This window comes from Dama dama, chromosome 28, assembly GCF_033118175.1.
Source record: "Dama dama isolate Ldn47 chromosome 28, ASM3311817v1, whole genome shotgun sequence".
Taxonomy (NCBI): domain Eukaryota; kingdom Metazoa; phylum Chordata; class Mammalia; order Artiodactyla; family Cervidae; genus Dama; species Dama dama.
In genome coordinates, this window is record NC_083708.1 from 31,996,619 (window position 1) to 32,023,592 (window position 26,974).

Consider the following 26,974-nt stretch of genomic DNA (forward strand, 5'->3'; position numbering starts at 1 on the left):
TGGATCATTTCATTTTGTCCCACAGTCTATTCTGTTTTTCTTTCTTTTTGTTTTCACTCATTTTCCCCTGTTCCAACTGGATATTGTGTACTCAGCTATGTTCAAGTTCTCAGATTCTTTCCTTTGCTGAATTCTACAATCTTCACTCCTTATGTTGATTTTTTTTTTAATCTCTAGCATTCCTACTTGCCTATTTTTAAAGTAGTTTCCTGGTCTCTGATGAAAATCTCTACATCTTCTATATCTGAAGTTGTTGACCTCTTCCACTAGATTTTTATCATCATTATTATTAACTTCTTGTCAGATAATTCCAGTATCTGTGACATCACTTCATGTCACTTTTATGACACCTACAGGTCTGCTTCTACTGAGTATTTTCTCTCTTGACCATGTGTCACATTTTTCTTGCTTCTTCACTTGTCCAGTAATTTTTTATTGTATCTGGACATTTCGTATGAAATAACAGTAGAGACTGAACTAAGTAATATTTACTTTCCAAAAGAGGATGTCCTTTTATGTCAGGCTACTTGTTTAGGGGGTTGAGTCAATGTGACCAGTGGGAGTCGGCTTTCTCGTACCTTTGGTTTGACTTCGTTCACTGCTGACTTCAAATGTTAGCAAGCAGGATCAATACTACTCTTCTTCAAGACTTGGGGTCTGAGCACGGGTGAGGTTTTAGATCTCTCTGCACTTTGTAACCAAGCAACCAACTGTCTGAATCATTAAAAATATATCTTTGCATTATAGCTCAGCAGACTATTGTTCAGGTAGCTGGGGAATTCTCTTTGCTCTCCAGGTGTGTAATAGGCGTTCTGCATTACAGAAATTTCTCTCTGTCCGGAATGTCTCAGAGAGATTTCCCTCAGCTATCTTGCAGTGCCTCCAAGACCTACCTGGACGGTGAATGTATATAGCACCTCAAGTTCGTTTCTCTCAGGTCACATGTACTGCTCCCTCCAACTTCAAAGGACAGCTGCTATGCGCCTGGGGAGGCTCCACACATCTCAGGCGGAATCTCTTTTAGCTCTCTCCACCCCGCAGGCTCTGTATACTACATGCCCAGCACTAGGCCCAGATCCATGAAATACAGTTTGCAGGTACACACAGACCTTCTCTGTGTCCTGTGTCCAAGAACCTCTGAGGTCCTCGAGAAATAAAATCTGTCACACCAGCTCACATGTAGCTAGTAAAACCTAAAGTTTTGGCTGCCTTTTTCTTATCTCTCTGTGGATTCCTTCTCTTGTCATTCTGCCATGAATGAGAGAAGCTGTGAGCTTTTTTCTCTTAAAAGGGGAACTTTCTGGAATTAATCTATTTAGGTCTCCTTTCTTTCTTAGATTTCTGGTAAGTTCATAAAAACAGTGGTGAGTGTGTGTGTGTGCGTGTGTCTGTGTTTGTATTGTTGTCGCTGTTAGCAGAGTGAGACTCATGGTCTTTTGTGACTTACTATATGCTAAGTGGAAGTAGCTATTTACTTTTTGATAAGTTAATTTATCTCAAAGCCCCAGTTTCATTGCCCATAAAATGACCTAAATGATGGTTACAAGGCCTACAGATGATGTAGTTGTGTTATATATTCTCATTTCCTTTCTCTTTCCCCTTTGGGTGGCACTTGAAATGGTGTATAGCTTGGTCATAAAATCAAACAAACTCACTGTGCACTGTTTTTTTTTTTTTTTTTTTCTTTCTCCCTCATTGAAGTATGCTATTCTCTGTCAATGATTATCCAAGTTGGATGAACTGTCATTTTACCTATTGCTTCAGAAAAATCTTACTCATCTTGGAATATACTAGTTTTATTCAGAGCCAGAGCAAATAAAAGGTCAATTCTAAAAAAGTCAAATATAATTGAATACCGTCTCTTAAATATCAGCTAGATTGACATTTTAATGAACCTTGGAGTATATAAAATGATCAATATATATTAGTAAACAATTTTTATTTTATACTCATCCCCATTTGTTTTAGGGATGAAATCTGAGTCACAGAGATATTAAGTTGAGACCATCCTTGAATGTGATTTGACTGTCCTGAACCCCACAGCAGTCAACCAAACCATTCTGCTAATTTATACTAATTTGGGATTCCTGGGACCTACTTCCATGCCACATTCATTATCTTAACAGAAGAGATAAGAATCATATATACTAAGCTCACTTCATTTTTTGGCTTAAACATTAACAAAAATGCCACAAGAGTTTAGAGAACCATATGCAAATAACAGCTTCTATTTGGTGATGGTCATATTCCTGCATTAATATTGGCTAAAATATGTCTGTATTTCTCCAATCCATTCTTCCCAGATCTATTAACACCAGTAAACCGCCTCTGGAATCCAATATCCAAATGCTAGAAAATGCCCATGGGGTATCTCTCATACTCTGCTTTCTAAGCAAAAATAATCTTTTGTTTTTTGAATGGAGATTTTGATAAAGGGCTTTCCTGGTGGCTCAGATGGTAAAGAATTTGCCCTCAATGCAGGAGGCCTGGGTTCAATCCCTGGGTCAGGAAGATGCCCTGGAACAGGAAATGGCTACCCAGTCCAGTATCCTTGCCTGGAAAATTCCATGGACAGAGGAGTCTGGCTGACTATGGTCCATAGGGTCACAAAGAGTCGGACAGAACTGAGAGACTAACACTTTCATTCTTTTCACTTCTGAATACATCACAGCTAAAATGACTCAGTTTACATGATGCCTTAAAGGATTATTACTGATGTCATTTATGTGATCACAAGCTGTGTTTACAGCTATAAAGAAAGCTAGGCTTGAGTAGTATTAATAGTCCTACTAATTACATTACTATAAAAGGTTTATGGATGATATAAATTTCTATATTATTATTCCAGTGTTGTGGTGGTGGCATTCTTCCAGAGGCAGGTATCATAGGGCCCATTTGTTCTCCCTTCTTTGCAATAATTCACAAGGAGATGAAGACAAGAGACTGAATTCAAGACAGAAGGAAAGTAGTCCGATGGGACTTACTCTTACTCCAAGAACAGACTGTGGAGGGATCTTCATCATTTCATACTTTTATTCTAGGCTTTAAAAGTTATTTCATCTTTCCCATAAACATATGAAAGGATGCTCATCCACCGGTAATTAAGGAAATGAAATTCACAATAAGTATTCTTCTCCTTTCAGATTGAAAAAAAAAAAACTTACTGATAATATCAAGTGTCAATAAATAAGTGGGAAAAGAGATACTCTTAAATACTGTTAGTACACTTTTGAACTGGTACCACATTTTAGAGGGGACAGATTCGGTGATATGTATCAATACTTAAAATATCCCTTGACTCTCACATATATTTAAAGATATACCTACAACATTGTTTCTCATAAATAAATGGAATAATGCAAAATTGGAAACAATCAGTATCACCATAAATTATGAGTTTATCAATACTATTGTTAACAATTAAAAGTGAGAAGGTAAATGTACTTGCACTGAGATGGAAAATTTCCAGGATATATTATTAAGTGAAAAAAAAAGTTTCAGGACAATATGTATAGTTCCTCACATTTACATGAAAAACACATTATAACTATGTATATGAATGCATATGCATAAAAAAATTCTGTGAAAGGTGAATAACAAAACTTTAACAAAGATTTCCTTGGAAGAAGAGACTGGCATTTATGTGATGGGTGGGAAGCACTATCTCTTTTTTTAAAAAAATATTATTTCTTTATTTACATTGTTTATGAATGCTTGTAACATTTATATTCATGTATTACTTGAGTAATTTAAAAAATACAAATAAACTTTGTAAATGTTTCTAACATTGTCACCTCAAATACTGTCTCAGTCTTTTCAGTTTTCATGGCTTCTTCTTAGTATTTCACAGCTTTTATGAAGTAGGCATCTGCCTTAGATGTAGTCCAAGAAAAATCTTTGATCAGAATATTTGTTATTAAGGAGATCTTCCAGTTTATATTAACTGTCAGCCAAAGTGAACCGATTTTAACTGGAATTTCTACACTAAGAGACGAACTGAATGCTTATCTTTTTTGGAGTGGGGGGAGCCATGCAGCTTACAGGATCTTAGTTCCCATCCAAGGATTGAACTCGGGCCACAGCAGTGAAAGAGCAAGTCCTAATCACTGGACCACCAGGGAATTCTTTGAGTTACAGTGATAATGCTGTGTGTGGAGCACAGTAGGAACCAGTTATTTCTTTTGAAACTAGTACCTAAAATATTGAGTTTATTTTTTTATATGAGGATTAGCATGTCCCACTCTAAAGTCCAAGGCAACCTGGCTTGCACTTTAGAAGACACCCTATTCAGTGAAGAAAAATTAGTTATATCTCTGGACTCCTTTCCTCAAGGAGATGGGCTAATTAGAAAGCAGAAATTGCAACACTGTAGTATCTTGATCTTGAGTCTCTTTGAATTCTTATTAAAAGACTTTTGGCTCATAAAATGAAGATGGAAGAAAAAATGCTGATTTCAATGGATATAGAAAATAATCACCTTCTATTAACCGGTTCTTCCCCCAGTTGTTTTAAAACTTCTGATTTCAATAAAAAAATCACAAATAAACAAGGGTTTACATGATTATCCTAAGCCTGGTTGACTGCTCCACTTTAATTTAGCACAAATAAAATTTTAAGGGAGGGACACATAGCTCAGTTGGTAAAGAATCTGCCTACAGTGCAGGAGGCCTGGGTTCGATTCCTGGGTTGGGAAGATCCACTGGAGAAGGAAATGGCAACCCACTCCGGTATTCCTGCCTGGAGAATCCCATGGACAGAGGAGCCTGGAGGGCTGCAGTCCATGAGGTCGCAAGAGTCGGACGTAACTTAGCAACTAAACCACCACCACCACAACAGTGATGAAGATGTGGCAGAGACAGGCAGAGAGCTGTTCAGAGGTCATGGCAGGGGTCCAGCTGAGAAGAGATGAGTGGCCAGGGCTGGTGGGGATGGAGAGAGGGCATCTGAAGGAGTCTCGCCTGGTATCTGGTACCCAGTAAGTTCAATAAATATTTGTGAAATTTAACTGAAGACAACTTGTACCAGTCAATATATTCTACCATCAAATGAAACTTCAACCCCAGAGATGACAGGACTTTTCTAAGTTGGCTGTTGGGTGTGTTTAAACTTTAACCTTGGGAACTGCGTAGATACACACATAGGATACCTGTGGTTGGAGATGCTTGCTAAGGGGGAATATTCTTTTCTGGTTTTCACATGAAACCAAGAATAAATAGATTTAAATCAGGGATTTTGGCACAAGATTAAGAGGATGCCAATAATGATTTCCTCAAAGGAATCATAATCATTGCTGTGTTTAGTTGGATATATATCTGTGCTACTTTCTGGAAATGAAGTGGGACTACTGGAAATTGTACATATTATAACTCTCTAGAATACTACCAAATAGTAACCTAACCATCTGAAAGTGCTGTGGTGAACATGTGTTGAACGGAGCACACCACACACTAAGAAAATGAGATGAGCTAGTTGGTTGAAAGCAAGTGGTTGATATTATGTCCTCCCTCCCACTCCTCCACAAACACTAAAGATCCCAGTGAGTGGCTGGCAGCTTTTTTACTCAGTCAGGTACTGGGACAAAGCCTGTGAACTCTGATATCTGACACTCTTATTACGTTTCATTTTATAACATTAAATTATTGTGATTTCTATTTTATGGGGGTTGTTAGAAACTTGGAAGCAGCTTAAATTTATATACCAGTAGTGCTAAAGGTACATTCCCCAAAACCAGAAAGGTAAAGGCCTCATAAAAGGATAAAGCCAGGAAAGTTAAGGACTATTTGCCACCCCAAAGAGGGGTCACTTAAGTCAGGTAAAAAGATGTAAATCTGTGATAAACTGACTGTAAGAGAAGAGACCTTTGAGGGCCTTGGAAGTCACTGATAAATACCCAGTGCTCTAGCTCACAGAAGCCTAGCAGCCGAGGTTTCCATAGCCAAGTCTAAATAAAGGAAGTGGATGATGTCTGTGCTGTGTCCTCCCAGGAGGCAGAGTGGCGGTGGCCGGGAGAGGGGAGGGTAGAGCAGGGACCCGGGAACAGCTGTGGCTCCTTCTGATGTAAAGTCAGGGTCCTAGAGCAAGGGGAGAGCATCAAGAAAAGGGCAAGGGAAGACCATGAAACAGCAATGGATTGATTTTAACTGCTTGTACTGAATCCTTCTGCTGTGAATAATTGGGAAAGGGTGGCTGGATGGAGTGATAAAAAGGAGAGAAGTAAATTCTTTTGCAATGGAGATTTGGTGGAGATAACGGGAAGGGAGGCCCCCAGGTCTGCACCTTTGCAATGGAAGAGACTCTTCACTCTCCTCTTGTCTGTGAGCTCAGAAGAGGGTGTGAGGAGAGATCCTCTTCACTCAGGTACACTTCACACCTGGTAGTATAGCACCTAACAGAAAGAGGCCCTCAAAAAGCGTTTGCTGGGACTTCTCTGGAGGTCCAGTGGTTAAAACTCCATGCTTCCAATGCAGGGGACGCAGGTTTGATTCCAGGTCAGGGAACTAAGCTCTCACATGCTGCACACATGTGCAGGCCAAAAAAAAAAAAAAAAAAAGAGGGATTGCAGACTTAATGAATGAAATTAAGGAAGGAATTAATACACGAAAGAAGAATTAAGTGACTCAGGAATGTAAGATAAATTTAGATATTGTTGTTGTTTAGTTGCTCAATGGTTTCTGACTCTGCAACCCCATGAACTACAGCACACCAGGCTTCCTTGTCCTTCACTACCTCCCAGAGTTTGCTCAAACTCATGTCCATTGAGTCGATGATGCTATCCAACCATCTCATGGTCTGTTGCCCCCTTCTCTTTTTGCCTTCAATCTTTCCCAGCATCAGGGTCTTTTCCAATGAGTTGGCTCTTTGTGTCAGGTGGCCAAAGTACTGGAGTTTCAGCTTCAGCATTGGTCCTTCCCATGAATATTCAGTGTTGATTTCCTATGGGATTGACTGGTTTGATCTCACTGCTGTCCAAGGGACTCTCAAGAGTCTTCGCCAGTACCACAAATCAAAAGCATCAATTCTTCAGCACTCAGCCTTCTTTATGGTCCAACTCTCACATTACAGTTGAATAGATGTAATCAGGTCAGAGTGTTCCAGAAGTTTCTGTATAAAGTAATCATGGGCAGAACTAAAACTATAAACCTCTGTAGGCTGGGGGAAGCCCACCTCTTTGGCTTTGCACACCCTGTTCATTCCTTCAGTTAAGAGGCACTGAGTATAGGAACTGACTGAATATCACTGACTTCCCCGTCGGGTATCTAAATAAATTAGTTAACGTATCTGATGCCAAAACAAGAGAAATCAGGGATTGAGACCTATTAGGTTTCCATATAGTAAATACCTTAGTTTTGAACAGTACTGAGGCTTCTGTATTTATGCCACTTATATAAGCTCTGCCTACACATTCCTCTGTGAAAAAGAAGTTACCAAGTTCCTTAACTTTATTTTTAGAAGTCGAGTTCTTTGCTTGCTCCTGAATGATCTAACTTAGTTTCTTTTAGCCTGACAAAAGTTTAAAATCAATAGTTTGCTTAAAGCTGTGCTAAAATGGTGCGAGTTTAACACAGCACAGCTGGAAACTGCGACCTCGGTGAATGACATTCACTAAGCCCAAAGTAGAAATTGCTTGTAGGCATAGAACCTGCTGCTTTGAATTTGGTGAGGCCCCCCAGTCGTCCATTGAGTTTGTCCGCAGCGTGTTCTTCCTGCTGAAAGATGGCCGAGCAATGGCTCCAGGGTCTGTGATAGCCTCCCGGCTTCTGAGCTGGAAAACGACATACTGGCGGCCACTCCTTGGGCAGAGTAGCCCCCAATGTTCTGTGCTCTCTGGGTATTTTGCAACTCTTTTTCATCTTGTATTACTTTTATTTTTTCCAATCTCCACCCTGACTTTATTTTTCAACTTAAAAATAATATTCTTACCCTGTCAAAAAAATGGGAGTGACGTTCCTTTTAGTGAGCTCATATGAGGAAAATTCTTTTCCCTGCAGTAGTTCATAAGCATAAGACTAAATCTCTGCTTACAGATTTCTCACTATGGTTTCCCTTAAAATGGCCTTAAAAGGGTTGTATTGCTCACTGATTATTCCACATAACTCACAGAGCTTTGGCATTTTTACTATAAAAGAGTGGCCCAACTCACCCCCTGGGGATGCCTACTCTTGTAATGATAGGGTCTGCTGAAGCATGTACGGCCGTTGCTCTAAGAAGTGATTCATTGATGGAAATTATCAGGGACAGAAATGCCATCTTCTCCCGGTTTTGGCCAAACCCCAGTGTTATTTCCTCAACTTCTCTAGCCAGTATGTGCCTCAGTCAAACAGCCCAAATGGGAATGTAATTTTCTCAGCTGCTTTTTGCTTTGCTTTCTGTATGTGTATTCAATTAGTTGCAGTTCACAGATACAATTCTGTGTGTGTTATGGAAGCAAAAACATTGGAAAAAATGTAGTCAAGCTTGGTTTACAACATACTTGATCTTGATTGGTGACCTTGTGCTCTGAGCCTTTTCTTGAACAAAGGATAGGTACTTGGAGTGGTTATTCGCAGACGTGGCATAAACATAATCTGGATCTTCTCTGTAGGGTCTGCATTTGTAATGACAGTCCTGCCTCAGTCCAGTGAGTGGGGAGGAGGATAATAATATTCTCCTCCCCATTGCCTCCAATTTGTCTATCATTTTGACTGTGTGAGAAGGAAAGTGCTGGGTGAAAAGAGGAAACAGAAGAAGAGATGGGAAACACACAGGAAAACCATTGGGAGAGAAAAGGTGGGAAGTGATTCTATCCTGAGACTTCACAGGCATATTCAAAGCTCTAGAATAAAATATGCACTCATTTCTGGGGCAAGCATCTGCCAAGGGAATTGTCTTTTCAGCTCTTTCCTTTGGCAACCCTCCCACTGCTTCCAGTCTCTAGTAGTTTGGACCATTTGATTGCAGTTATGCCTCAGAGTTGAAGCGGGGGCTCTGGCTCCTTCTAAGCAGACTCTGGGTACCCATGGTCTCTCACAACGTGGCTTCTTCAGGCAGTAGTAGCCCTGCTCTACATGCTGGGGGAGGAGGACTTGGGCTCAGGCACTGTAGAATTAGTCCTGCACCAGTGTGATAATTATATCAATGAATTCCCTCACTCACAATGGACACCACTGGGGTAAGAAAGTATCTAAAATGTCTTTCCTTTGGGATCCCTCTATGAATCATACCAGTGCCTGCTCTGACATCCAGTGACAAGTTAAGGATAAACATAAGTGGTGGGGATATGACTCAAGAATTTCAGGGTCCTCATGATAGAACAGATTCAAATTAAGGGGTACATGTGTAAAATCCAACTTTCTGGGGAGGAAATTAGTCATTTATTAAGCAAATCTAATACCAATGATGGCAGATTATATTCGTTGAATGCCTTCTCTATGTCTGACACTGTGCTAGAAATTTCCCACATATATGACCTCATTTGGTCCACATGGAAAGTGAAGGCAGCTACTATTATTATCCTGACTTATGAAAGGAAGAAATATAATACAGGCAAGTTAAACCAGGATGACTCAATGGTTCTTGAATTTTGACTGAACTGAGAAACAGAAAAAGTCTAGATCCTAACTGTCTAAAGTGAGATTTAGATTTAGCAAACTTAAGTAATTTCTGAATATGACTTTTAAGGGGAGACTTTTTCTTAGACATGACTAATTAGGCAGTTAAAGGTAAAAGAATGTAATATTCATGCTCTTTCATACAAGGAAGTGTCAAACAGTAAAAAATTGGCAAAAATATAAACTCTGATCATTTTTTCCTCTTATTTAGAAGTCATTTTCTTTATGTTTTTCCTCCTATAGGTCACTGAAGGGGCCTAGTTACTCCAACTTGTAGTTAGAACCCACCATTTGCAAGAATCACATATAAATTTGGTGAGTTACACCTTCTTCTTCCTGGTTCTCAAAAACTCAGAAGCAGAAACCAATGAAATCAGACACTCAAAAAATGCACGGACAGGGAACTCTGATCTAAAGATAATCACAAGGCAATTCTACTCCTGGGAAAGAAAAAAAAAGTCCCTTTCATTGTTTTATTTTCTCCCCCCTGCAAATATCCTGCAGCCGACTGCAACAGTGTCTGCAAGATGGCTAACCGCTGAGTCTTTGATTTAATGAAAACTTTGGGAAAGCAATTCAATTCACTGCAGGGACTGCTTTGTTCTTCCATTATGATTCTTTTTTAATGAGAAAGATGATTGTAAGGATAAACTCTATTCCTCTGAATTTTTACACTAATTACATACAAAGCACTATTTTGGCAGAAGGGGACTTATCTCCTTGAGGCAATATAGTTATCATCTTGTAACCACCCTTCAATCTCCCACAAGAATGCTGGAGCTTCGTGCCAGGAATGAGTATCGCTCTGTGCCAGCTCGCAGCATGGAGAGATGAACGCTTAAAGATTTCCAGAATTAACAGTCAACACAGACTCTGTATAAAATAGGGAGACAATCCCTCCCTCCCAACTCATACACTGTTTGGAAGCGAAGAAGCAGAAGGGTATCTGTTAATGAAGTATTTGGCATGAGGAATGAGGGACGGCCTTGCATATGCATGCCATCTTCCTTCCATCTAGAAGTTATTGATCATGCTAAGTCATATTGAAAGTTCTGGCTAACGTACCACTTTATTTGAGAGTCAGCCACTTTCACACAAACAGGACATGCACTCTTAGGTACTGTAAGTTTGATGAAGACTGTGGGAGACTTGATTTGGTGCAGACTGCCCTGTAAGCACTGCGTATGTATGAAATATATGTACTTTTACACTATTTAATGGATTGTGAGCTTGATAAATAATCATTTGTGTCCCACTAGCAAGTTCTTTAGAGTAAGTACATTTTCTGGAGTAGGGGGGAAACTGTACTCATTCTTGCAGTCTGAAAGCATGCCACAATGAAGGAGGACATTTTAATGGCCTTTCCTAATATCCATAAGTGAGGGAAAAGCTATCCAGTGGGAACTCGAACCCACTGATTTGCAATTTCATCATGGCAGCCATGGGGTGAGAGTAGGTGGTCAAGTCTTTCTCTTTTTCTTTCCCCTTTGGTCAGGTATATTAAAGTATAATTTATATGTGATAAAATTCACTCCTTTTAATGTATAATTTGAAGAGTTCTGACAAACATATATAGTCATGTAACCTCTAAGCAATCAAGACATATAGAACATTTCCATTACTACCAAAGTTCCCTTGTGTCCCTTTGTAGTCAATCACTTCCAACCCTTGATTCCCCACTCCAGCAATCATTGATCTATTTCCTGACCTTATAGTTTTCAGCCTTTTCCAGAACTTCGCATTACTAAGCATTATGTAATTATACAAGGTATATGGTCCCATGTCTGCCTTCTTGCACGTAGCATAAAACTTTTGAGATTAATACACATCATTGCATGTATCAATAACATTGTCCTTCTACGGCAGAGTCATACTCTATTGTGGGAATTTACCACAGTTTTTATCTTTTCACGAGCTGATGAGCCCTTGGGTTGTTTACAGTTTTAGCTTATGAATAAAACTGCAATGGACATTTGCACATAATATTTGTGGATATTATGTTTTCATTTCTTTTGGAAGAACGTGAGTGATGGGTCATATGGTAAGTGGGCATTTAACTTTATAAGAAAGTACTAAGCCATTTTCCAAACTGTCCATATCATTTTGCATTTCTGGCAGCAGTATATGAGAGTTCCAGTTGCTTCACATACTGAGGAGTCATTTTGCTAAAACTGGATTTTTATTTTCTCCTGTGATCTTCACTGTTTCCTAGCATGGTTTGTAGAGGAGCCCCCACCCTTATCCTCTGCCCCACCTTCTCTTCTTTTTTTTTTTCATTTATTTTTATTAGTTGGAGGCTAATTACTTAACAATATTGTAGTGGTTTTTGCCATACATTGACATGAATCAGCCACAGATTTACATGTGTTCCCCATGTCGATACCCCTCCTGCCTCCCTCGCCCCCACCTTCTCTTCTCCTTCCCCTATCAATATAAGTATAATTCCCAGGGAGTATCCACTAAGGTTCATTTCAAAAGTCATTGAAGTACAAGCTTTCTATACTATGAGGGCTAAAACTCTCCAACATGTAAACATAAATAAAACCTAACAATGAATAGAAATGGAAGTTTGCCAAGTAGTTTCCCATAAGGAAGATGATTTAAGAGGCTCCAGTGAGTATTACCTCACCAGACTTAGGTAAGTGACAGTAATATTTCCCTCAGGACTCACAAGGGAGTTATAATTCAGTATTTACATTTGCCAAGTCCTTCCTTATTCAACTCTCTAAGAATCCCTTCTCCTCCGTGATTTAGTCAAAGTTACCCACAGAATTGGAAACTGAACAAGCTATGTATGAGCATAACTCAGGCTTCTATATACAGATGGCCAAGAAGCACATGAAAATTGCTTAACATATTTAATGCTTAATGTCATGTTTAATATCACCTCACACTGGTCAGAATGGCCATAATCAAAAAGTCTACAAACAATAAATGCTGGAGAGGATGTGGAAAAAAGGGAACTTTCTTACACTGTTGGTGGGAATGTAAATTGATCCAGCTACTATGGAGAACAGTATGTAGGTTCCTTAAAATACTAAAAATATAACTATCATATGATCCAGCAATCCCACTCCTAGGCATATATCTAGAGAAAACCATAATTTGAAAAGATACATGCACTCCAATGTTTGTTGCAGCACTATTTACAAAAGCCAGGACATGGAAGCAATGAAAATGACCATCAACGGAGGAATGGATAAAGATGAGGTACAGATATACAATGGGCTATTACTCAGTCATAAGAAAGAATAATGTCATTTATAGTAACATGGATGAATCTAGCTAAGTCAGACAAAGACAAATATCATACAATATCATTTACATGTAGAATTAAGGAAAAAACAACAACAACAATATAACGAACTTATCTACAAAACAGAAACAGACTCACAAACTCTGAAAACAAATTTATGGTTACCAAAATGGAAACATGGGGGGAGGGATAAATTAGAAAGTCGGGATCAACAAATACATACAACTATATATAAAATAGATAATCAACAAGGACCTACTGTATAGCACAGGGGACTCTACTCAACATTCTGTGATTACCTATATGGGAAAATAATCTGAAAATGAATGGATACATATATACATATATATATATATATATATATCAGTTCAGTTCAGTCACTCAGTTGTGTCCGACTGTTTGTCACTCCATGGACTGAGGCACACCAGGCCTCCCTGTCTATCACCAACTCCCAGAGTTTACTCAAACTCATGTCCATTGAGTTGGTGATGCCATCCAACCATCTCATCCTCTGTTGTCCCTTTCTCCTCCCATCAACAATCTTTCCCAGCGTCAAGGTCTTTTCAAATGAGTCAGTTCTTCACATCAGGTGGCCAAAGTATTGGAGTTTCAGCTTCAACATCAGTCATTCCAATGAATATTCAGGACTGATTTCCTTTAGGATGGATTGGTTGGATCTCCTTGCTGTCCAAGGGACTCTCAAGAGTCTTCTCCAACAACGACAGTTCAAAAGCATCAATTCTTTGGCGCTCAGCCTTCTTTATAGTCCAACTCTCACATCCATACATGACTACTGGAAGAACCATAGCTTTGACTCGATGGACCTTTGTTGGCAAAGTAATGTCTCTGCTTTTTAGTATACTGTCTAGGTTGGTCATAACTTTTCTTCCAAGGAGCAAGCGTCTTTTAATTTCATGGCTGCAGTCACCATCTGCAGTGATTTTGGAGCCCCAAAAAATACAGTTTGTCAGTTTCCATTGTTTCCCCACCTATTTGCCATGAAGTGGTATATATCACTTTGCTGTACAATGGAAACTAATACTACATTGTAAATCAACTATACTCTCATATAAAATAAAAATTTTAAAACAAGAATTCAGGTTTCTGCTCTGAGAAAATCCAGGATCCCACTTTACCTCTTTTTCTTGCTCTGTCCTATGTCTTGGATTTCTTACGGCAAGCACCAAAGAAAATTCCAACAAAGGCAAGGGACAAAGGTTCACAGAGGCAGAGCCCTACAAACAGAAGTAGGGAGGTGAGATCTTCGGGGGACTCCAGCGTCTGACATACTGTGAAATGCTGGACACCTAAGTTCCCCAGACATTGTTGCAGTTTTCACAGAGGCCTATATTATTTTGTATGAAGTTCTACATTTCTTCTAATTAGACAGGTATTTTTAATCTTGCAACATTGGTAATTGAGAAATTAGCTAATGTAATTATAAGAAGTGTAGTGTTTCTGCAGGGAGCACATATGAAGCCTGTCTTACATTGGAAGAGGCAACTATCATCTTCCAATTAGTGGAGGAATACTTTTCTGATACAATTTCTGAGAATGTTCTTATAGGGACTAGACTACTGGGCCATGAGTTGGATGTACCTACTGTGTATAGACAAGACCGTCATCTTTATATATTTCCCTCACCAATCTGGCTACTTCACTGCTTGCTGTTGCCCAGTCACTAAGTCCTACCTGACTCTTTGCGACTCTGTGGACTCTAGCATGCCAGGCTTATCTCTCTTCAACTATCTCCTGGAGTCTGCTCAAATTCATGTCTATTGAATCGGTGATGCTATCTAACTATCTTAGCCTCTGCTGCCCCTTTCTCCTTTTGCCTCCAATCTTTCCCAGCATCAGGGTCTTTTCTAATGAGTCAGCACGTCAGTGCTCTGGAAGGAAAAAGATAGTGGGTAAAGGGGACCAGGAGAGCGTGAGTGCTCCATAGGCCTGAGGCAAATTCATTTCGTCAGCCTCTCCACTGACAACTGAAATTAGAACCTAGACCTCCAGGATTTCTGTCTTATGATATTTAGTGTTCAAACCAAGAGTATTTCTCTTGAAGAACATGGCATGAATTTACGTTTCTGTATTCTCTTTGGAAAAATTCAGACTACACACAGTGATATATTTGAGTGTGCTGTTAGTGCTATTAGTAACTTGCTTCATTTTTCACACTCACACAAAGAAATATATAAAAGATTCAACAAATATTTTAATGTCTATGTAAGAATTTTCTAGAATTCATGCAATACTCATCAAATTGTTTCTAGCTGCAAGCTTATCTTTTATTCAGAATTAGAAGAGCTTATAAAAACCTCTCTCAGTGAAAAAGCAAAACTTGCAGAACCAATCACCAGGAATATCTCTACTGATGCCAAATAGTGGCAAACTTTCTTCTCTTGCCAGGGTCTATATCCAAAATGAAGCAGGCACTTCTGGTTCCATTCATGTTTTCATTAGAGATACCCATTCTTTCTCCATCATCACGACTTGAAGAGGAAAATAAGGGATGAAAATGTTTTCTTTTCACCCTCAACATCCTGCTTTTGCCTCACAATCCTTACCTCCCTCATCACTGAGCAGCTTGTTGATGGGAAAACAAAAAGAAATTGGAGAGGAAAGAACTGAGAAAACTTGGCAGAAGAAAAAGAAGAAGAAATTATTGACTATTTAAAAATCTTATGGTTTATATGGATAACCAACAAGGACCTACTGTATAGCACACAGAACTCTGCTCAATGTTATATGACCACATGATAGGAGAGGGGTTTGGTGGAGAATGGATACATGTGTATGCATGGCTGAATCCCTTCACTGTTCACCAGAAACTATCATGGCATTCTTAATTGGTTACACCACAACACAAAACAAAAAGTCTAAAAGCTGAAAAAAAATTGTGTGATTTATATATATTCAGAAGTTAGAAACTTCCAAGAGAAGAATCATGGATATCTATTGGTTAAGAACTGCTGAAAGTGATTCTAGGAGGAAGCAGGATTTGTATAATAATTGATAAAAGAAGCTTATGGAAAAAGTGTGATGACATAATTTTTCTTCATAAGAAATATATCTTATTTCACCTTTGTTTTAAAAGTTGGTCACATTTCTAGCTTCTACCTCACAAATGCAAGAACTGCATGGTCTTTAATTGTTCACATGTGTGTGTTTAGTTGCTAAGTTATGTCCAACTCTGTGACCCCATGGACTGTAGCTCACCAGGCTCCTCTGTCCATGGGGTTTCCCAGGCAAGCATACTTGAGTGGGTTGCTATTTCCTTCTCCAGGGGATCTTCTATTTCCCACCCAGGGATTGAACCTGTGTCTCCTGCATTGGCAGGGAGATTCTTTTCTGCTGAACCACCAGGGAAGAAGTCCTTGGTTGTTCATAGTCTGCTTTTTGTGTTTTTCTGTTTCCTGATTTCAACTAGCATTACATGGAATTTTAAGAAAAAAAAGGATACATGAGGAAGAGGTTTCAAATCCATAAGTTTTGGCAGCACTAAACTTTCTTAGTCATTTACCTGTGAGATAATATACACATAGTTCTCTGCCCCTGGTTCTTAGCATAGAGCTCCTCAAACCCTTGCAATTTCCTAAGTGATAAGAGCACTAGTGGCCTTCCCTGGTAGCTCAGTTGGTAACAAATCCCCCTGCAATGCAAAAGTGACCCTGGTTCGATTCCTGGGTTGGGAAGATGCTCTGGAGAAGGGATAGGCCACCCACTCCAGTATTCTTGGGCTTCCCTGGTGGCTCAGCTGGTAAAGAATCCACCTGCATTGAGGGAGACTTGGGTTTGATCCCTGGGTTGGGAAGATCCACTGGAGGAGGGCATGGTAACCCACTCCAGTATTCTTGCCTGGAGAATCCTAATGGATAGAGGAGCCTGGAGGACTGCAGTCCACGGGGCCGCAAAGAGTTGGATACGACTGAGCACCTAAGCAAACATGCAAAGCACTAGGAACATATTTTGTTCTATTTGGTCTTTGACCCTTGCTCCTGACACAGAGCTCCTATATCCCTTGCAATTTCCAGGGAGATGGGAAGTTTTTTCTTCTAATGAGTTGACTCTTGGTGGGTTCTTGGATGACGCTGGTCACCAGAAATACCAAGCTATGATTAGAAAACTGGACTTTTTAGCCCTGCCTTCCCATTTTCCAGAGAGAGGAGAGGAGCTGGAAATGAAGTTAATGATCATATCTATTTATTGAAGCCTCCATAAAAATTCCAAAGGCATGCAGTCTGGAGAACACTGGGGTTGGTGAACATGTGACATGGAGGTTCTGAGAGAGCAGATCTAGAAGCCATGCCCCCTTCCACATACCTTGCCCTACTCACTTCTTCTATCCAAAAATATATCATATCCTTTTGTAATAAACTAGTAAACATTAAGTAAGCTGTTTTCCTGAGTCCTGTGAGAAGCTCTAGTAAAGTAACTAAATCCAAGGAAGGCTAGTGGCAACTTTTGACCTATAGCAGGTAGAGCAGATGCACCAGTAATAACTTCAATCCATCTCCCGACAGAACTGTCAGAACTGACTTATGTTGTAAGACACTCAGCTGGAGCCACAGAACTGCAGGGTGTGGGAAAGCCCCACACATCTGGTGTCAGAAGAACTGTCGTGTGAGCGTAAAGGAGAAACACAAGAGGAAGAATACATTTTCCTTTACAGTTCCTAAAGCCCCACCTTGCCCATATAGCCTGTGTTTGGATTTCAGGCATTACTTCAATCAACGGGTATATTTTAATTGTCTGAGTAGCTTCCCCAAAGTGGTTATAACTAACTAAGTAACAGTTATCTAAATTTTATCTAAATTCTCAAATTTGATACAATCTTATTAGAACTAGTTTTTTGAAGTATATTTTTTCTACAGTGCTGTATTAATGAGGCTCTTTATGATAAATGGCAAGATGTTCAAAAATTTTAGAACCATCTGGAATAAAAAAAACAACAATCTAGCTCCAATAAAGAAGGGGTAGTTTTAAAACCTGTTCTATAATACACAATTTTAGGAGGATGGTCTTTGTAGGAATCAATTTTTGGTTTTCTACAAATTTTGTAGGAATCAATGAATAACCAGCAATAATTCAAAACTCCAGCTTCAACTGGGAGTTACACTGAAACTTATACTGGAGTCTGTTGCTTCAGAGTCTTTGATCATAGGTTCAATGCAAATTTGATGAAAAGAATTCACTTTAACTCAGAAGTCAAATTTCTATAAGACTTTGTAATGACATGGCCCTTAATGTTCTTGAAAGGCTTCTAGCATTTATCACACTGTGTTCACATGTGACAATCATACATTTTATGATTAAAGTGATACAGAAAGATTGTTAGTTCTTGAGTCTAACCCCTTGCTGTTCTGTGGCCTAAGGTGGTATCAAATGAATAGAGTGGCCCTGTAGGATCAGTGACATCTATGCTGGAAGAATTAAGAAAGCTGCATCTGGTTCAACTATAACCTGCAGCCCTCCCAGGAGATTAGTCAGGGGGCACTAGGAATGGAGGAGGAAATGTGGCTAAAACAGTTGTTCCCTCACACACACCTCACTTTCCGCCCTCTCCTCTTTGCTCTGTTCATCCCCTCTCACATCTTGAGGTGCATAATGAAAGAGATTATTATGTTGCTAGAACATGGCACTGAATCAGCCTATACAAAATTAATGTAATTACTATGTTGATTTCCAGATGTTAGCTTAATGCTGGTCTATTAAAACCTCTAAAGATGAAGCTTAAAACAAACAAACATTCTCAGTAAACACCCAAATGAAGACATGCCAGCAAGTCTGGTGATAATCTGAGGCCATGGCAGATATCTCTGGACAGGGCATTTTAGAAGTTGATTCTCTCCATCATCAACCATAACGACAGAATGTTCTCAGGTCCTTTTCAGTCTTTTCTTCCAAAGAGCCTGTGAATTCCTTGCTGCTTCTAGCCCCTGGCCTCTTTCCAGTCATCCCTCTGCCCTGCCCCCACGCCCACCCACTCTCGGCACCACATACAGCCATATCCTCTTGACCTCGCTGCTGTGCGTCATTGGACCTCTCACCCAGGGCTTGTTTCTTATCCAGAGTTTTGAAATTCAAGGGGAAAAACCCTCCTTTTGCTCAAACATGTCTCCCTCCCCTCTTCCTTCCTCTCCTGGACTCCACATGGGTGGGCGGGGTGGGCAATGAAGGTACCCAGCCTGGCCTCAGAGGGACACTTACTCTTCCTAGTTCTGTAGCCTACAACAGGTTCCTGATGCCAGGGGAGCCTCCAATTTCTCACTGATAAACTTTTGGATAATAATTCCTATTTCCTTGGTTTGAAGGAATAAAAGAGGTAATTCACATACATAGTGGCGGGCACATTAGAAAGTCTCAACAAAATGTATTACTATTAATTTTGGGTCTTTTTCTATAGTTAATTTTTTTAAAGCTTTTCTGTCTCTACCTGTAACTGTGAAATTATTCTGTTTCTTAGAATGGCTTACTTTTATTTTTTTTCCCGGATGAGAGCTTTTGTTAAATCTCTGGGCTCCTGGAAAGCAAGAGTGACAAGAACCCGAAAAGTAATTGCAGTTCATCATCTTATAGTCTAGAGCAGTGGATCGCCAGTGTCTGGGATCTAATGCCTGACAGTCCGAGGTGGAGTTGATGTAACAACAGAAATAAAGCGCACAATAAATGTAATGCACCTGAATCATCCCAAAACTATTCCCCCACTCTGGCCCATGGAAAAATTGTCTTCCATGAAACCAGTGCCTGGTGCCAAAAGGTTGGGGACCACTGGCAGACTGTTTGGTCCTAAAAATCTCCAGAGAACACAAATTTACCAATTCTGTGAGATTTTGTTGTTGTTGTTATATCAGAATGTTGCAAATTTGTTCTTCAATCTTACTATTTTTAATTATAATCCTTGTACTGGGCTAAAATAATTCTACCTTTTAATAATTCTAAATTATCATTCAAGTTTTCACTAAATTATTTTTAAGTTGAACTGCATAGCTCTCTCTTTTTGATACGATCAAATGATACATTCTTCATATTGACAGTCTCTCATAAGTAAATTTCTAATTATACACCTCCTCCACTTTCTCATTTTCTGGAGTCATTTCCTGGATTGAATCAACTGTTTAGATAATGCATTTGTAGCATTCAAAATCATTGGCTTCCAAATCATACTGAGGAAATGTAGCTGAGACTCAGTGTCTTAACTTTCATAGCCTGAGGTTTTGTTTGAAATTTTATTCTTTAATTATGTTTACCAATGCTGAATTTTAAAAACCAAACACCAATAATACCAATTTTTGAGAAGTAAATGAAATTAGCTTATCCGATACCTTAGACAATCCCAAGTTAAACTGGAAGTCAGTCCTAACTTGTTCATTTGTACTCTTCTTCTAAGATAAAATCTAGTCCTGGCCAAATCATTATAAATAAGCAATATTATTTTGGATGACAATCCAAATAAGCACATGTAAAAATACAATGCTGCGATATGGTTTGTGGCAAAGTTTCAAAAAAGTATGACTGTTAGGATTATTGTATACAGCTACTCATGTATCTTTTTTTCATTATTAAGGTATATAATTATCTTGAAACCCATTATGGTTACTTTTCAGTGCATATTTTATAGGCGATAGCTACAGCTAATAATAGCAACATTATTGGCTATTTCTGGGCCATAGATAAGCGTGTTTATACCAGATTCAATGGTATTATCATATGTCTCTAAAGTACACCCTCCAGAGATATACCACAAGGATTTCAACTGCAACTGCCCTTTAATAAGTTTTTCCTGTACCGAGTCTTAAAGGATTTGTTCCATTGCCTTAGCTATTTTAAGTTTAGACAGAACATATCACATGCCTGTGGTAGCTGTTTTTTCTTTCTTTTCCCTTTTGTTATTACTAGAGTTGTTTGTGTTTACTATTTTTACCTTCCTTTCCCAAAGACATATATTTGTCTGTAATCCCCTTGGATTTCTCAGGGCTAGCAGGTATTAGGGACAGCTTCATCAGGACTGTTTCAGGTTCCAGGGAAGCTGTCTATCTAGATTCACTGAAGGGTACAAGAAATGCTAACAGGAATTCAAGTAGTAAGCAATTGTACTTTTCGGCCTATACATGCATTTCTTATTTCCCGCTGAATTCATCTAATTCATGCTTCTTTGTGATTTATTTATTCATTTTGTTTGTATTATCACAAAACAGAACAGCAAGATTTGGGGTTTTGAATCATCTTATGATGCTGTAAGTGAAAAAATTTAATCTGGTCATAGCTCATCACTCTTGAAGATATTGGTAAAAGAGAAACAGGTTTGGCATGCTTACCTTGTCTGACAGCTAGTGTGGTGGTATAGACCAAGAAGAGAAGAATGTAATTGAGGAAACTCTGGAAGACTGGTGTATTGGCATGGAAATCTTCTGACAGGTACTTGCTGGTCAAGCTAATTCCACAAATAAGGAGGGATAACACCTGGCCTAGAGCCACAGAGATTAACATCTCCCTGAGAAATAAAGAGAAACATAGCAAAGATCAGCAGAAAGTCCAATAGAACAATCACTTAAAATTTACTGAGCACTTACGCCATTCACTAGGCTACATGCAATAAACAGTGACTCTTTTAATTCATCACAGCAATCCTACTGGGAAGGAGCAGTTATTACTGGGATTGTGCAAAGGAAGGGGGCTTCTAGGTGGTGCTAGTGGTGAAGACCCTGCCAGCCAATGCAGGAGACATAAGAGACATCGGTTTATAACAGCCAGGACATGGAAGCAACCTAGATGCCCATCAGCAGATGAATGGATAAGGAAGCTGTGGTACATATACACCATGGAATATTACTCAGCCATTAAAAAGAATTCATTTGAATCAGTTCTAATGAGATGGATGAAACTGGAGCCCATTATACAGAGTGAAGTAAGCCAGAAAGATAAACACCAATACAGTATACTAACGCATATATATGGAATTTAAAAAGATGGTAACAGTAACCCTATATGCAAAACAGAAAAAGAGACACAGATGTACAGAACAGACTTTGAGACTCTGTGGGAGAAGGCAAGGGTGGGATGTTCAGAGAAAACAGCACTGAAACAAGTATACTATCAAGGGTGAAACAGATCACCAGCCCAGGTTGGATGCATGAGACAAGTGCTCAGGGCTGGTGCACTGGGAAGACCCAGAGGGATGGGATGGTGAGGGAGGTGAGAGAGGGGATCGGGATGGGGAACACATGTGAATCCATGGCTGATTCATGTCAATGTACAGCAAAAACCGCTACAATATTGTAAAGTAATTAGCCTCCAACTAATAAAAATAAATGGAAAAAAAAGAGAGAGAGAGACACCGGTTGGATCCCTGGGTTGGGGAGATCCTGTGGAAGAGCACAGGGCAACCCACTCCAGTATTCTTACCCTAAGAATCCCACGGACAGAAGAACCTGGTGGGCTACAGTCCATTGGGTCGCAAAGAGTGAGACACGTCTAGAGTGACTTAGCATGCATGCAGTGGAAGAAACCAAAGTTTAGAAGGGTTAAGGAATTTGCTTACAGTCACATAATTAGTGACAAAGTTGGGAGTTGAGATTAAATCTCTCCAAGTGCTCCTGGCTTCTTCCCACTTCCCCTAGAGCTCTAGCGGAAATTAACTCTTTCCTGTTGCCACCATGGCATGAACAAATGTTCAGAAACCCGAGAGAGAACTCAAAACTGACCAGGAGGGACCATATTCCAACCTTGTCCTAAGGTTCGCATATCAAAAAAGGGACTCTTCTCTTTCATAGACTGAAATCTTGGCTCTAGGAACACTTAGAAGAAAGGGCTATACAAACCCCTTAAATCTAGGAGTATCTCTTCTCCATTCCCAGATTTTGAATCTCTAACGAACACTAATAAGCACTAGTTTCTGCTCTCCTCTGCTCAAGTCGCAGTTGTTGGTATATTAAAACTCTTATTCATAAAGGAAATTTAGTAACTGAAGTGGTGTAGTAAGAGATTGCAAATTTTATAAATATTTTCCATGGCATTTTTATAGGCACTGACCCTAAAGTCTTCTGTAGTCGAGATTACTGGCAAGAGTCAAAGAGCTCACTTTGCATAGAAATAAAATGCTCATGTGGGCTCTGTGGTCACATACACCTGTATCCTCTGACACAAGATGAACCCCTAGCTTCAGTAAAGTAGGCTTCTGCTCTTGCCAAGAGTCTCACCTGACTTTCCAGGTTTATTTACTTATAGAAAAAGCAACATCAAATAAGCAAAGAGTCGTATTTCTAAACCAAGAAGCATTATGCAGGGCATCTGCAGCATTACATATTTCCTTCCCCATGGTGTATGTGAATCCATCTTTCTGGAAGGTAGTACCCTGCACAGGGTCCTGGGTAGATACCTTTCTTTGTTCCAATAAAACTTATGTACCAAAACAGGTGGTGAGCAGATGTGACACATGGGCCAGAGTCTCCTGACCTGGTGTAGACTCTGGGCCTCAGCTGGGTTGATATCTTGGTAGTATCCTTTAAAAAAAAAATGGCAAATCCATCACTCATCCCATTTGCTTTCAGGAGGAGGAAACACTGTGGCAAGGCATGTGGGCTCATGAAAAAGACTCTCCACAGGTTAGCTTGAAATCTATTGGTAGAGGCTGCCTTGACAGATTGGTAGACTGCTCTGTTTCCAAGTACTGGCCCTGACTCCTCAATTCAATCTTTATAAAGGAGTCAGAGATATTTTTAGATATATAAGTTTAAAATATTAATCTTCAGTTTAAAATCCTCCCCTATAGATGATACCCCATAGATGGCATCCTATAGAAAGCAGTGATCTATAAAGCCTATGTTACACTTCTAAAAAGATGGCTGCCAACATTGCCTCACATCTTTCTACACTCAAGCTGCTCCTCCCAAAGGGAGGTGGGTTCTATTTTCCTTTTCAGGAAGCTGAGCTTGTCTTGTGACTTACTTTGACCAACAGAAAGTAGAGGGAGAGATGTCAAGTGATTTCTGAGCCTAAGTCTTAAGAAGCTCTCTGGCTTCCATTTTCTGCCCTCCTAGGATACAACTTCCATGTACAGAACCCCGAGGTAGACCACTGAATACTGAGAGGCTGTGAGAAAAAGAAAAGAGAGACCCAGCCAACCACTGCCACCGCAGCTGAAGCACCAGACATGTGCATGAGGATCGTGGATCCTCTGGCCCCAGTGGAGTGGTGCCAACCTGAGTCATGTGGAGCAGAGATCAAGCTTCCCCAGACATTGCTGCCCAACTGGAGAGCCGTGAGAAATAATCAATGGTGGTGCTTTCAGAGCATGAAGTTTTGGGTGGTTTGTTAAGCAGCAGCAGCAGCTACTGAAACAAGGCCTTCGATGCCCCCTCCACTCTCTACTCCTACCACCTTGGAGCCCTACCTCCTGCTTCCCCCACTTTATTCCCCCAGGGAGCCACAGCTCCAGCCCTGCAGAGCTACTTGCACTTCAACAATGAGTCATGGTCTACTTTGTCAGCATTTCTTCTCATGTGTTATTATTTCCAGAGTGTTCATCCCAACTTGTCAGTCTGACTCTCATTCATCTTTCAAGATTTGGCCCATATGTTATGTTATCCCCTTTAAGAAGTATTCTCTGCCCTCTCTTTCCCTGGGATGTATCTCCTTTACTTCTGTATCATTGTTCTATAATGATTGTTTTTACTGGGAAGTTGGTACAATGCTCTTCACTCTGTCTACAGCTGGGCAATACCATTGTAAGTAGAAAGTAAGTAAGTAGAAAATGAACACTTCAAAGACAGTAGGTACAACTAGGCAACACCAAACGATTTTGTTGAAATGAAAGGATGATTTTTTTTTTTTTTTAAAGGCAGAAGTAAAGAGAAGTACCAGAATCAACTCAAGAGTTTTTAAGCCAGCCTAGGAAGTGTGATATCCACTAACAAAAATCATGATAGGAGTTGCAGGACTTCCTTGACAGTCCAGAGGCTAAGACTCCACTCTCCCAATGGAGGGGTTCTGGGTTAGATCCCTGGTCAGGAAACTAGATCTCACATGCCACAACTAAAGATTCTACATGCCACAACTAAAGATTCCACATGCCACAGTTAAAGATTCTACATGCCACAACGAAGAAAGAAGATTCCTCATGCCACAACGAAGACCTGGTGAAAGTGAAAGTGAAGTTGCTCAGTCATGTCCGACCCTTTGCGACACCATGGACTGAAGCCTACCAGGCTCCTCTGTCCATGGGATTTTCCAAGCAATAGTACTGGAGTGGGTTGCCATTTCCTTCTTCAGGGGATCTTCCCAACCCAGGGATTGAACCCGGGTCTCCCGCATTGTAGACAGACGCTTTACCATCTGAGCCACCAGGGAAGCCTAATACCTGGTACAGACAAATAAATACATTTTTTAAAAATGATTTGCAAAAAAATTATGATAAGGAGTTGTCTTTAGTGTAAAGATAATAAACATTTTTGGTATACTGAATTTGAGCTGCCAAATGAACTTCCAAATGATCCAGCAGTATTAGAATTCTGGGATCAGAGTTGAATAGGGAGGTCAACCAGGAGAAACATACGGAAGTTATACATATAAGCATGGTGGCTAAAGCACTAGAAATGGATGCTATTATCATGGAAGGAAGGAGAAAAAATAGGAAGACCTAGGAAAAATCCTTGGAGAATCCCCAGGGTGGGTTTAGGGAAGAAACTAGAGGCATATCATTGGAGTCAGAAGCAGTTAGACTAGTGCTCTGTGAGGTGGGATGGGGTGGGAGGTGGGAAGGAGGTTCAGACAGAGGGGATTATGTATACCTATGGCTGATTCATGTTGATACATGGCAGAAACCAATACAATATTGTAAGGCAATTGTCCACTAATTAAAAAAAAAAAGCCGTTAGAAGTCTAAAGGGAAGAGCATGATAGTTCTTGGTGTCAAGGAAACCAAGGGAATAGAGGTTTTCATGGAAGAAACAGATGTAATATTGAAGTTGCTTAAAGGGCAGGATGAATGAGGACTGATAGGAGATGATTTGAAAATCACTGCCAGCCTTTGTAAGACCACTTTTTAGTGAAGAATACCAGAGAAACAGGGGTATCATGGAAAAGAAGGGAACAGAGAACTTCACAGAAGCACTAGTGGTAAAGAACCTGCCTGCCAATGCAGGACACATAAGAAACACAGGTTCAATCCCTGGGTCAGGAAGATCTCCTGGAAGAGGCTATGGCAACCCACTCCAGTATTCTTGCCTGGAGAATCCCATAGACAGAGGAGCCCGGAGGGCTACAGTCCATAGGGTTGCAAAGAGTTGGACATGACTGAAGCGACTTAGCACACACACATACACACAGTTAGTGGTACTAACTGGACACAAAGTGATGAGAAACAAAGGTGCTAATTTTGAAGAATTTTAAAGAATTCAAAGAATTATTTGCGTAAGTTTGATCTAGTCACCACACAACATAAAATAACAGCTAAAATAATAATGTTTAAAATGATTAAAAATAATTTAGAGTGGATTCATGATTATCCTCCTCATTGGGTCATTTTTATTTGCATAATAACTTACATCTTCAATATGAGCTACAAGGGAGAGCTACAACTCTTATACCAGAGAGTGGGTACTGGTGCTGAGTATGTCTACTAGAGGATGCTGTGTATGGAGTATGTCTCCTTGGGAAAAGAAGGTCAACAACTACTGCTAGGACATGGTCATTCCTACACCTGCTTAAGTTACAACCATGGTATTTGAAACCTTGGCAATATCTTGAACAAAATCAGGCCATAAAAAATGACACATTAATGACATAAGAGAAGAAGACTTTAGACCTTTTAATGTGTATGTGCCAATACACTACAAAACAGCCTTCACGTGCCATGCTCTATACATGCAAAGATGAATAAGACACAGTCCTTGTCACTGGAGAGCTACTAAACCAAGATTTTGGAGCTTAGTTCCCAAGTAACTTCCTACAAAATAGATGAAACACAAATAACAATTCATATTTAATAAGTCCTTACTGCATGCCAAGTCCTAGGCTTGGCATTTATGCACACTGTTTTATTTAATCCCCACAAGAACTTTATAAGGCAGATATTAGCATGGTTGCATTTTATAGATAAGTAAACTGATGCATACAGAGGTAAGCAGCCAGCCCA

General features: G+C 39.8%; 1 protein-coding gene across 1 annotated transcript in view; it reads right to left on the reverse strand.

Moving 5' to 3' along the window:
- The window catches only part of SLC35F1 (solute carrier family 35 member F1), a 402,967-nt gene that overhangs the window by 140,407 nt on the left and 235,586 nt on the right, over positions 1-26,974 (reverse strand). The window contains exon 2 of the mRNA XM_061132019.1: positions 21,159-21,334. Within this exon, the coding sequence (XP_060988002.1) occupies positions 21,159-21,334 (176 nt within the window). The remainder of the gene's footprint in view (positions 1-21,158; positions 21,335-26,974) is intronic.